This window comes from Gallinula chloropus (assembly GCF_964237585.1).
Source record: "Gallinula chloropus genome assembly, chromosome: 32".
In the NCBI taxonomy this organism is placed as follows: domain Eukaryota; kingdom Metazoa; phylum Chordata; class Aves; order Gruiformes; family Rallidae; genus Gallinula; species Gallinula chloropus.
In genome coordinates this window covers 718,484-731,375 of record NC_140117.1, presented here as the reverse complement: position 1 = coordinate 731,375, position 12,892 = coordinate 718,484, and the positions used below count along the sequence as shown (strand labels likewise).

General features: G+C 56.5%; 2 protein-coding genes across 2 annotated transcripts in view; both read left to right on the top strand.

Moving 5' to 3' along the window:
- The window catches only part of LOC311202782 (class I histocompatibility antigen, F10 alpha chain-like), a gene marked incomplete at its 5' end in the record, with an annotated part of 129,951 nt that overhangs the window by 24,093 nt on the left and 92,966 nt on the right, over nucleotides 1–12,892 (top strand). The window lies entirely within an intron of this gene.
- Nucleotides 5,881–8,477, top strand: LOC311202835 (class I histocompatibility antigen, F10 alpha chain-like; the record flags this gene model as incomplete). The annotated part of the gene is made up of 6 exons (XM_084277485.1): nucleotides 5,881–5,938; nucleotides 6,450–6,713; nucleotides 7,426–7,701; nucleotides 7,778–8,050; nucleotides 8,132–8,236; nucleotides 8,428–8,477. The coding sequence occupies 6 exons, from the start codon at nucleotides 5,881–5,883 to the stop codon at nucleotides 8,475–8,477; spliced, it is 1,026 nt and encodes a 341-aa protein (XP_084133611.1).

The window sequence follows — 12,892 nt, the reverse complement described above, 5'->3', positions numbered from 1 at the left end:
CACAAACCTGCCACATCCAAATACACCACTTGCTCCATAAGAGGCACCATATTTCACTGTGAAGATGTACTGACCATCATCAGAGGGTCTGAACCCAGAGATTCACAGGTCCAGACTTCTCTCCAGACATGGAGAGTCTATGTCTGACCAACTCTGTCATCCCAACATGCTTCTTCAACTGCTCCCTGGACAGGAGCTCCCCATCTCAGCAGTGGTGCACCGTTTCATAGACATGGTGCTGGATCCCCCTGATGTCCAAGCTCCAAGGATCCACGGCAGGGGACAACTGACAAGGCAGCGTGACATCCTGCCCCATGGAGATGGTGGCCTGTTCCCACCACTCTGAATTCAGCTTGACAACAGAGAAGGATACAGAGACATGGAGATTGTGTGTTGATTGATTTAGGGTGTTGCAGACAAGGGTGAAGGTTGGCATGAGCAGTGCACATTCCATGCCACTCGCATTGCTTTGCCCTCCAATGTTCCAAAGACCCTGGAGAAAATTAAGTAGGATGACTTGAAGGAGAAGGAGTTTTCCCTGGAGTGGGAACCTGCTCCAGAAAACAACCTCCACCCCAGCCAGCCCTGGTGCAAGTGAGAAACTTTTAAGGGGAGCACTGCAGGACAGGACTGAAGGGGAACCCAGGGTGTGAGACACAGGGAAGTCACTCACCGGACATGCATAAGCTGCTCAATGTACCTTCTAACAGCACAGCCCACGGGATGGCTTCTATTAGGTTGCAGAAGAGATCAAAGTTTGCTCTTCTGAAGTTCAGGGTAGCTATCCTACTTTTTGGCTTGCTTCTTCCACTCAGGATCTTGAACTCCACCATCTCATGGTTGCTTTGTCCCAAGCTGCCCCTGACCTTTAATTCCCTAATGAGCCCATCCTCATTGGTTAGAACAAGATCCAGTACCTACCCCCCTTGTCAGCTCCTCCACCATATGTATTAGAAAGTTGTCTTCCACACACTGCAGAACCTGTCTGGAATGGCATGCCTGTCCCTGTTGCTCACACAACAAATACCTGGGTAATTGAAGTTCCCCATAAGGACCAGCACCTGGGATCATGAGGTGACTCCTATCTGCTTGTAGAAGGCATTGTCAACTCTGTCCTCCTGATCAGGGGGCCTGTAGTACACACCAACAACAACACTCACACTATCCTGCCCCTTGATTCTCACTCACAATCACTCAACTGGTCCTCACTTTAAATGAGGTGCAATAAAGTAGAACTGAGTTTCCAGGATTGCGGGATGATGATTTGATTGCTCAAGGTGGGGAAAGATGGAGAGTGATGTGGGAGTCCCCAGTGGCTCCCCACCCGACCTCCTCCATCTGGATCTGACAATGTCTGGAGTAGATACGATCCTCCTGAACATGAACATAGGGGATGTGGATGCTGGGGAGTCACCTGCACCCCAACCAGCAGCTGGAGAACTTGGTGGACCTGGGGCTGGAGAGCTTGGACCATGCCATTCATGGAGCTGGAGGGGACATGCTTGAAGGTGGGGTGGTCTCAGGGTGTTCATGTGGGTAGGGAGAGATGCAGTGGGTCTGAATTCCCATGCATCCCACCATCAAAGCCCCACTGGTGTTGTAGGATGGTGGGGTTGGGTGCAGAAATATACCCCAGCCTGGGTGGCTCCTGCAACACTGTGGGGTGCTTCCCTTCTCCAGGATGGCAGGACAACCATGAGCAGATATATCACATCCTGGGCATCTTCCCCATGGGGTGGCATGGGTCCAAAAGCAACCTTAGGGTTCACAGGGCAATGAGAACAGCAGAATTTCAGCTCCTTGCCTGGAGTGCTGGGGAGTCACCTGCACCTCAACCAGAAGCTGGAGAACCGGTTGAACTGGGGGCTGGACAGATTGGGGCAATCTGGTCATGCAGCTGGAGGGGACATGCCTGAAGGTGGGCTGACCTTGGGGTGTTCCTGTGCATGGGGAGGGCTGTGATGTGTCTGAATTCCCACGGATCCCACCATCAATGGTGGATTAGGGTTGTAGGATGGTGGGGATGGGCGCAGAGGTATGCCCCAGCCTGAGTGGCTCCTGCATCACTGTGGGGTGCTTCCCTTCTCCAGGAAGGCAGGACAAACATGAGCAGATATGTCACATCCCGGCTATTTTACCCATGGGGTGGCATGGGTCCAAAATGGATCCCAGGGTGGGCACTGCTGGGTGGTGGGGCCGGTGGCTGTGTGAGGGGCAAGGGGCAGTTTGGGGAAGGTGGGATTTGCTGACTGTGGTAAAAATCACCCGTCCTGGTGCCCTGGAGTTCTGCACCCCACCGTTGGCAGAGCTCACAGTGGGGATGCCCTGACCTGCTGTTCCCCAGCACAGGCTGCTGGGAGAGGTGCAGCTCTGGGAAAAGCCACCTCCAGCACCTGCACCCAGGTACTGCAGCTGTATTTTCTGCCTCTGGACTTTGGTAGGAGGATGCAGAATTTCAGCTCCTTGCCTGGCAGTGGGGCCTCAAATCCTGCCCACAGATGTAAATCTGCACCTCAAAGTCAGCAGAGGATGGGGTTTTAAAGCAGCCTGGTGCATCTGGAGCTCCTGAGCACCCAGTGAGCAACTTCCCTTTCCACAGGAGATTTGTATTTCCTGCCCTGTAGAGTCAGTAACGGATTTGCAATAACTCCTGGGGAGGGGCAGTGGGGCAGAGCAGGGGCTGTACTGGGGAGCTGTGTGGTCCCATTCTGTCCTCGAGGACCGGTTATTTCCAGTGTCAGGGTACTCGTGCTGGGGGGTTGGGAGATATTGGAACCTCTTTAGCATGGAGAGCCCTTCTTTGCCATCCCAACTGGGCACCTGCAATCCCCATTGCCCTCCTCTATCTTCCCCTTCCTCCTCTCCAGCACAATCAGAGCTGTGGCTTTTAAAGAGCCCTGGGGATCCAGGGACACCACGTCTGCAGGGGACAGGAGTAGCCAGAGTATCAGGGGCAGAGCTCAGAGCTCAGCAGGTTTCACCACCCTGGGGCCAGGATCTGCCCCACAGGGCAGGAGATGGGACATCTTCCTCCTAGACATCCCATTCTTGGGAAGCACCAGCAGCTCAATCCCATGGTAACAGTCACTGTTGGGGCTGCAGCCCCAGCGCAGAGGGGCAGGATGGGGAGGCAGTGGCTGTGTTCAGGCAGCCCCTGCGTGTTCGTGGGGGAGACTTTCTCCTGTCCTTCAGCCAGCTGGTGGTGATGGGCTGTGAGAAGAAGCTGTAAGCACAGCAGTGCAAGGTCAGGATCCTCTCAGCTTTCCTCTCCAGCACGGCCTGCCCGTAGCTCATGTATTTGCTCAGCCACGTGGTACAGGTGCTCCCCATGTCAAAGGCAATGAAGTCCCTCCCATCGTAGGGGATTTGCCAATACCCCCTGGTGCTATTGTCCTCCAGAAGGTCACAGCTGACAGTGCTCTGCAGTGTGTGAGCCCCCTCAGTGAAATGGGGCTGAGGGGCTGCTGAAGCCCTGGTCCTTCAGTGGGGCAAGGACCCCGGTAGCACCCCCCACTCCAGCCCTGTGTGAGGCCTGGGGAATCGGGCACTGAAACAAGAGCTGCCCCCACCCTGCCCAGGGCCCACAGCACTTGGGGGAGCACATAAAGACTCCCTGTGCCCAGAATGTAGGTTCTGGTTCTGGGGGTCTCGACTGCCATGGGGATCATGAGGGCTTTGAACATCCAGCCCAGCACCAGCAGTGGGAGTACCAGGAGGAGCTGTGCTCCCACATTAATAACTGCCTCCCCCTTCTCAGAGACAAGGCAGGATGAGAAGCTGACATGTCCTTGACTGCTTAGCAACAACTAAACCATCAGTGTGGTACCATCACCCTAAATCCCTAACACAGCCCTACAATCACTGCAAGATTAACATTAACCCTAACCCTGCTGGAAACGGGAGAGCAGCTGTCACAGAACCTCACACAACAGGACAGGACAGTGAGACAGGAAAAAGAAAAAAGAAAATAAAACAACAAAACCCCCACCTGAAACCTCTCTGGCTCTAATAGACATTAACGACCCACTGGTTCAGGGTGTTGCTCAGGATGTCAGTACTACACCATTGACTCAGAGCTCCTAAGATTTATACTTGATGACTCAAAGCACATAAGCACTCACCGATGGGAGATGAGGTCTGTCAGTCTCTGCAGAAGGTTTTGGGGAGGTCAGTGCTGCTGATGTGCGTTTGGTGTACGTTGCAGATGTGAGCAGTTGTGGGGATGTGCATGAAGGAGGCTTTGGGGTGTGTTTCTCTAGGTTTCGGTTCCACAAGCCCTCAGCACTCCCCGTGTCCCCTCCTCCTTTTCCCTGCTGCCCACTGGGAGCCGCCACTTGTGACTCCCCACTTCCCACTGTGACTCAGTCAGCGGGAGTCAGGAGCCCTTCCGGGCAGCGTCCTTTGCCTGGCTGCCCCCAGCCCCCCTGGGGTGAACAGTCTGACCCTGGAGTGGGCTCAGCCTGTGCACTAGCAGCGGGCAGTATCCAGGCACCAGGCTGTGCCCGTGTTCTCCTCGTATCACACCGCACCGACCCGCTCGGAGTTCCCAGCTTTCCCCGTGTCCCGTGGCTGGGGCCCTGCTGAGCGCTGCCGGAGCTGTGCCCACCGAGCCAGCTCTGGGATGGATGGGCAGCAGCCCTGCCATCCTGTCCCCCTGGGTTCTGAGCACTTGTCCCTGGGTACTGGTAAGGTGAGACCCAGCCTGGGTACCCCCTGCTCAGGTGGGCACTGGGTGTTCTGCACTGGCTTGGACTCGGATCCTTTATGTGTGCGGGCACAGAGAGCTTCCTCTGTTAAGAACAGTGTGAAGTCCAGTGGAGAGTGGAGGCTGACAGCAGGCTGTCGTGGGCTGGATGGAGTCACGCCGCTCACGAGTGCTGCTGTGCTGGACATGCTGGAGCTCCAGCAGGAACTGGAGTCAGAGGCAGCGCAGTGGGACACCCCAGTTGATATCACTACTGGATTTTTCTGGATGCCTTTGGCAGCAGAGAATAGGGCACAGTTTGCAGTCCCTGGGAGGGTGCCCAGTCCACCTGGAATCGACTGTCCCAGAGGTGAAAACAGCCCCAGCATCTGCCATGGGCTGACCCTGACTGCGCTGGAAGGGGTGAAGCCCCAGAGCAACTGCAGGATGCTGATGACATCATCGTATGGGGCAGGAGAGCAGAGGAATTCTCTGAGACAAGGCAGAAGATAGTTCAGATCCTTCTGGAAGGTGTTTTTGCTGGTTTGAACTGGTAAGCTGATGGACCTGTGCAGGAGATGCAGTACAAGCAGCGCCAGACAGGAGCACTGCCAGGCCTGAGGCACACTGGGCACAGGCGATGCTGGACACAAGCAATGCAGGGCATGAGGGTCACCAGGAACAAGGGACATTGGGCTCAAGGGACACCTCCCCCTAGCCCTGGGGTTTGCTCACACTCCCCAGGAGGTTTTCACACTTGACCCATCTATTTCACCCACAAACCCGAAGGGTGTCAGAGCCGGGTGGGGAGAGACATGGGGCACCAGGCGCCTGGGTCCCCCCGGGACAGGCAGGTCTGGGGGTCTTGGGGTGCCCCAGGGGAGGGGGAGGAGAGTAGGGCTGGGGTGGAGGGCAGATCTGCGACTTGGGGGGCCCAGAGGTGTCCCCAGGCTGGGAGATACAGGTGATATGGGGCCATGGTAGGGTCTGGGGCTCTGAGGAGGGGATGGGTAGGGGGGCGTGTGGGGACTGGGTGGTGCTGTGGGGGAGTCACTGGTAAGAAGTGTCTCACCATTGGCTGGTGGGTGGTGGCAGAGCCAATCGCGGGGTGAGGGGCGGGGCTTGTGGCAAAGTTTGTCCCAGAGCAGGGCTCCTTATTCTCATGACATCGGGGACCCAGAGAGGAGCGATGAGCGATGGGGCTGGGCCGGGCGCTGGGACTGCTGCTGGGGATCCTTGGCTGGGCAGCGTGTGGTGAGTGTGGGTGGGGACCCAGGAACCCCCCTGGATCCTGTTTCTTGACAACGGTTCTCCATTCCCTGTGCACTGGACCACCCCAGGGCACAGGGACCCCTGGTCACCATCCCTGAACACCATGTGTTCCCTCGGAATACTCCCCTTTCCATCCCTTTCCATCCCCTTCCAACCCTTTCCATCCCATTCCAAGATGCTCCCACAGAACTGTTTCTCTTTGATGCCAGGGACACCCTTGGACCCCTCTTCCTGGGAACCTTGGGTTTTTCACTGCCATGGCCCCCTTTCATCATCCCCAGGATCCCCTGGCTTCTCTTCATGGGAAAGAGGACCCCATACTGGACACATACCCCTCCCCATCAGACACTTCCCCTTGAAGTGTCACCCCACACCCCCAATCTGCTGCTCTGGGACCCCCACCCAGGCTCACCACCCAATCCTGCCCAAACCTTCACTATGGGCACCCTCACCCTGCACCCCCCACCCCTCACTGACCCCTGTGTCCCCACAGAGCTCCACTCCCTGCGCTACTTCCACACCGCAGTGTCAGAGCCCAGCCCAGGAGTACCCCAGTTTGTGTCCGTGGGGTACGTGGACGGGAACCTCATTTCACGCTACGACAGCGAGAAGGGGAGGGCGGTGCCCCGGGCAGACTGGATGGCGGCCAACCTGGACCAGCAGTACTGGGACCAGCACACCCAGATTGAACAGACCAATCAGGAGATTTCCACAGTGAACCTGGACACGCTGCAGAGCCGCTACAACCAGAGTGGAGGTAAGTGTGGGCTGGGAAGGGGCTCTGAGGGATAGGAGATCACCACTCCCTCCTCCCCCATGAAGACACTACCCTTCCTCATGCTACTGCCCTGCGATGTGCCGATCCTTCCCTGCCCAGTGCTGTTGGCAGAGCGCTCCAAGCACCCCTGTTCCCCAGCCCCACACTCCATGGGATCCTTTGTGCCAGAGCCAGGGAGGCTTCTGGGTGCCCCTCCAAGCACATTCTGGCCTTCTCCCCACCATGCCCAGCACCCCATCCCAGGCCTAGCTGCCACATCTCAGCCCTCACCATCCTGTGGCAGTGATTACCCCCAGAACCAGAGGGACTCCCACCCCGTGTCCCAGCCCCTCACCATTCCTTTGTACACACCACCCCAGAGCCAGAGGGGCTCCTGCAACCCATGCCATCTCCTATCTGCATGCTCACCCAGCATTCAGAACTCTGTCCCATCCCCTTGCTGTTCCAGAGTTCTGAGGGGCTGGGTGCCAGCTCATCCATGCCCTGGGTCCAGGGACTCTGTGTCACAGCTTTATGTGATGCCCCAAGTGCTGTGGGCCCTGGGCAGGATGGGGGCAGCTCTCATGTTGGTGCACAATTCCCTTGGGGATCACACAGAGATGGAGTGGGGGGCGCTGCGGGGGGGCCTTGCCCAACTGAAGGCCCAGGGATGCAGCAGCAACTCAGCCCCATCTCCCTTGTCGTGTTTCAGGGGCTCACACACTGCAGAGCAGAGTCAGCTGTGACCTCCTGGAGGACAATAGCACCAGTGGGTATTGGCAAATCGCCTATGATGGGTGGGACTTCATTGCCTTCGACATGGACACAATGACATTGACTGCAGCAGATGCAGCAGCACAAATCACCAAGAGGAACTGGGAGGCAGACGGGACTGCCATTAAGCACATGAAGGACTACCTGGAGAACATCTGCCCTGAGTGGCTGATGAAATATATGAGCTATGGGCAGGCTGTCCTGGAGAGGAAAGGTGAGGGGAGATGGGGACCCTGGGGAGGGGCCAGCATGGATGTGTGTGCCAGCCCTCACTGCCACCCCCTCCCCAGAGCCCCCCACGATCCGAGTGTTGAAGAAGGAGACCCAGGGGATCCTGACCTTGCACTGCCGCGCTTACGGCTTCTACCCACGGCCCATCACCATCAGCTGGCTGAAGGATGGTGAGGTCAGGGACCAGGAGACCCAGCGGGGCAGCATTGTGCCCAACAGTGACGGCACCTACTACACCTGGGTGTCCATCGAGGCCCCTCCTGGGGAGCAGGACAAGTACCGGTGCCGTGTGGAGCACGCCAGCCTGGCTGAGCCAGGGGTCTTTGCATGGGGTGAGTCTGGTGGCCTTGGGCACATGAAAGAGTGGGCTGGGGCCTTCCCTTTCCCCTCCTCACCACCCTGTTCATCCCCAGAGTCAGAGTCCAACTCATCGACCATCGTGCCATGGGTGGTTGTTCCCCTTGCCATCCTGGCTGTCATCAGCATCACTGGATTCATCATCTGGAAGCGCAGATCAGGTAAAGTTCTAGGGTGTGGGAGGAAGGCAGAGCCAGGGGGCTGGTATGGGCTGTGGTCATGAGCCACAACTCTGTAGAGCCCCTGAGCCACTGAGTGCAGTGGATGTTGATGCCTCTTCCTCTCTTCTCTTATGTGCATGGTGCCTACAGCGAGCACGAGGTGGCAGCTCGCAGATGTTTTTCCCCTGTAGGCACGGATGGGAGCTCTGGCAGCTTGGCCAAAGGGATGACATGGGACTAGGGGGGTGGATGGGGTAGGCTCAGCTCTCTGTGCTCCCCCTTGAGACCCATGGTCAGAGCGACACTGGGCTGCTGTTTGGGGACACTGAGACCACCATAGCAGAGGGTAGGGTACAGGGACTTTGACCTGGGTGACACTGTCTCTTCCTCCCATCCTTGCAGTGATCACAGTCTTACTGCTCCATGAGCGACCAAGGCAGCTGGATGTGGCTCATGCACTGTCACCGACTGGAGAGGCTGGGAGCTGCCTGCAGATAGCTGATCACGGTGCACCATCACATGGTGCTGTGCTGTTGCATCTTCTGGCTGGGGAAGAGCCAGCAGTGTAGCACCAGTTCATGTGCTTGTTTCCCAGCCTTGGATCATGGGCTGTGCTCATTCTCCATGAGATAGAGCTGGGTTTCTTCCCAGCACCCAGCATGGTGCCTTGTTTAGGACTGTGTTGGGTCTGGATGAGGTGGAGTTCATTTCCCCCAGCAGTCCTGGCCGTGCTGTGCATTGGGAGTGAGCAGGGTGTTGGTACCAGCCCAGGGATTTGGCTGCTGGGGAGCGGGGCTGGCCCAGCATCCCGGATGTCTCTCCAAGATACCCCTTGCCAGGAGGCTGTGGGTGGGCAAGACCTTGGGAGGGGGCACAGCCAGGACAGCTAATCCCAACTGACCAAAGGGATATTCCAAACCCTGTGGTATCTGCTTGGTTATGAAAGCTGAGAGAAAGGAGGATGAGAAGAGGATGATTGTTATTTACAGTATTGGGTTTCTAGAGCAACCGCTGATCGTACTGGAGCCCCTTTTCCTGGGACGTGGCCAGACATCACCTGCTGATGGGGAATAAATGCAGATGGAGAAACAGTGAATAAAATTTCTGGTTTTCCTTTACTTCTGCACAGGGCTTTTGCTTTATTCAGCTGCCTTGGTTGGGAGTTTGTTCCTGTTCCACCTTTTTTTCCTCCCCTCCCTGCCCTGCTGAGGAGGGGAGTGATGGAGAAGCTCTGTGGGCACCTTCTGTGCAGCCACTGTCAATCCCTTACAAGGAGTTTTGATAGAAACTGGATTGGTATCACAGTGATGGATCTCAACAGTGGTGGCACAGTGTGATGTCATAAACGGACACAACCACGCACGTGCCCTAATCTAATGAGAAATATCCCAGGCTGTAGCACATCATGTCTGATGTTAAAAAGGAAAAAGAGATGGGTTGGGGGTTTGGCCAACTCTTCTTGGCCAATGGCTGGTCATCTATCCCCTGTGGAGGTGATGAGCTTTGAGCCCTCACAGACCGGTACTGAGAAGAAAGTTTCTTCCTCTGAAACCATCTAGATGTGCACTAAGGAGGCCTCCTGCCTGGAGGCCACACAGACAGTTATTGCAGAGATGTCTCTTGCTCTGAGGTCCTGCAAATGGGCACTGAGAAGAAGGGCTCCTTCCCTGAGGCAAATGAGGAGACATGGTGGACGTCCACACAGTGGACTCTTACCCTGAGAGGGAGCAGAGGCAGAAACAACCTGGTCCCATCCCTGACAGGGCTGTGAGATGTGGGCAATGCTTTTATCCATCAGGCAGGTGGAGACGTCTGTTTCCTGGTGGCTCCCGTGCTGGCATGGTGGGGTCAGAGGGAGGAACTAGAAGGCATGGAAGCCCAGCATTTATCTATTGCTGGTGACTATGGGATTGATGGATCAGAAGGGGGCAGCCTCGTGCAGCCTCTGGAGATGGCTCCAACTGAGCGTGAAGGCAAAGTATCCTTTCAAGGAAGATCACATAATGCAGCCAAGGAAGTGGTCCACCAGTGTGGAAGGTACCTGAGGGTATTTGTGCTGGGCTGCAGTGATCTGGACAGTACTCAGGCCCCCAATGATCAGGATGACACTCAGCACGCACAGTCTCTGCAGCAGATGTTGGTGTGGTGTACAGTGATGGGTGCCAGCAAACTGGCTGTGGTGGACTGGGCAGACATTGAGGCACCAACTGTCCATAACCATGGAGAGAACATCAGAATATGGGTGGTGCCTCTACCTCAGTTGTGGGAGCCCAGGCGCAAGAATTGCAGAGAAAAACTGGCTGAAAACAGACCATCAGGAAGATCCCTGCTCCAGTTGCTGTTGAGCAATTCCCCAGGGCTGGTGGATGTACTGAGGACACCTCTCCTCATCCTGACCTGGTGGCTATATGTCTGTGTAGGGTCAGCTTCACATTCAGTGCTATGGAAAGGCCATATTGGACCACTGTAGGATCACCCCTGTGACCAGCCCTTGCACTTTAGCCTGGGCAAGAGATGTGGGCTCCTCTCCAGGTGACAAGTCGCCTGGTTTGCAATTACAGGAGGCTGTTAATAAAGGCTCTGGAAAGGACAAGGGGTCCTGCCTCCAGCCAGGCAGAGGAAAGGGGGAAAATTGATTCCGTGGCTTTGAGAGGGATATCCAGTCAGCCTCACTTCTGTCCCTGGAAAGGTGATGGAACAGCTTGTTCTGGATGCCATCTCCAAGTAAGAGAAGAAGGTCATGAGGAGCAGTCAGCATGCATTCACCAAGGGGAGATCGTGCTCAACCAATCTCATAGCCTTCTATGATCTCATCACCGGCTGGGTGGATGGAGGGAGAGCAGTGGATGTCATCTACCTTGACTTCAGCAAGGCTTTTGATACTGTCTCCCTTCACATCCTGATAGCAAAGCTGAGAGAGCAGGGGATAGAGGAGTGGACAGTGAGGTGGGTTGAGAATTGGCTGTCAGACCAAGCCCTGAGGGTTGTGATTCGAGGAGCAGAATCTGACTGGAGGCCTGTGACTAGCAGTGTTCCCCAGGGCTCGGTGTTGGGTCCAGTTCTGTTTAATATCTTCATTGACGACCTTGATGAGGGAACTGCATCCACCCTCAGCAAGTACGCCGATGATACAAAGCTGGGAGGGGTGGCTGACATGCAGGAACACTGCGCTGCCATCCAGAGACCTGGACAGGCTGGAGAGCTGAGCAGGGAGAAACCAGATGAGGTTCAACAAAAGCAAGTGTAGAGTCTGGCACCTGGGAAGAAATAACTGCTTGTATCAGTACAGGCTGGGGGATGACCTGCTGGAGAAGAGCTCAGTGGAGAAGGACCTGGGGATCCTGGTAGATGACAGGTTGGCCATGAGCCAGCATGGTGCCCTGGGGCTGAGAGAGCCAATGGGATCCTGGGAGGCATCCGGAGGAGTGTGGCCAGCAGGTCACAGGAGGTGATCCTCCCCCTCTATTCTGCCCTGGTCAGGCCCCACCTGGAGTATTGTGTCCAGTTCTGGGCTCCCTGGTATAAAAAGGACAGGGATCTCCTGGAGAGAGTCCAGAGAAGGGCTATGTAGATGATTAAGGGCCTGGAGCATCTCCCGTGTGAGGAGAGGCTGAATAAGCTGGGGCTGTTCAGTCTTGAGAAGAGAAGACTAAGGGGGTATCTAATCAATGTCTATAAGTATCTTAAGCATGGAATGCAGGGGGAATTAGCCAGCCCCTTTTCAGTATCTGTGGAGACAGGACAAGGAACAATGGCTGCAAGTTGGAGCACAGGAAGTTCCACGCCAACATGTGGAAGAACTTTTTCACAGTGAGGGTGAGGGAGCCCTGGGACAGGCTGCCCAGGAGGTGTGGAGTCTCCTTCTCTGGAGATATTCAAGACCCGTCTGGACGCCTGTCTGTTCAATATGAGCTGGGGAGCTGCTTTGGCAGGGGGGGTTGGACCCAATGAGCTCTCGAGGTCCCTTCTAACCCCTACAATTCTGTGATTCCATGATCAAGTTACAGGTTCGTCGGCCTAGATGACCTCCAGAGGTCCTTCCAATCCAACGCCTTCTTTCATTCTGTTATTCTCTGACTCGCATCTCAGGGCTGGAGGAGCCCTGGGGATGTCTCCACCCCCAAGTGTCAGGAGAGGGCAGTGTGATCCCAGAAGAGCCGCTGAGCCCCAGCTCCCAGGCAGGACCAGCAGATCACCTCCCAGCAGAGCATCCGCCTGCCCAGGCTGGGTGTCTGAGGGACATTGGGTGCTGAAGACCTACCAGTGCTGGGGGAGCTGCTCCTCCTGCAGCCTTAAGCCAGAGCTCTAAGCCCAGCTCCAGGCCAAACCCCAGCCCAGCCCCAGGCTCAGCCCCAGCCCCAGGTCCCAGTCTTAGGTCCAGCCCCAGGCCCAGCCCCAGGACCAGCCCCAGGCTCCAGGTCCAGCCCCAGGCCCATCCCCAGGACTAGGGCCAGACCTAAGCCCTGCTCAGCCCCCAGCCCAGCCCCCAGGCTCAGCCCCAGCCCCAGGCCCAGCCCCAGGCCCAGCCCCAGGTCCCATCCCCAGGACCAGCTACAGCCTCAGGCCCCTCCCTAGTAGACCAGTGTCTCAGGCCCCACCCCCAGGGGAAGCTGGCCTAAGGGAAGCAGGGCCCATCCCCAGGTCCTCAAGCCCATC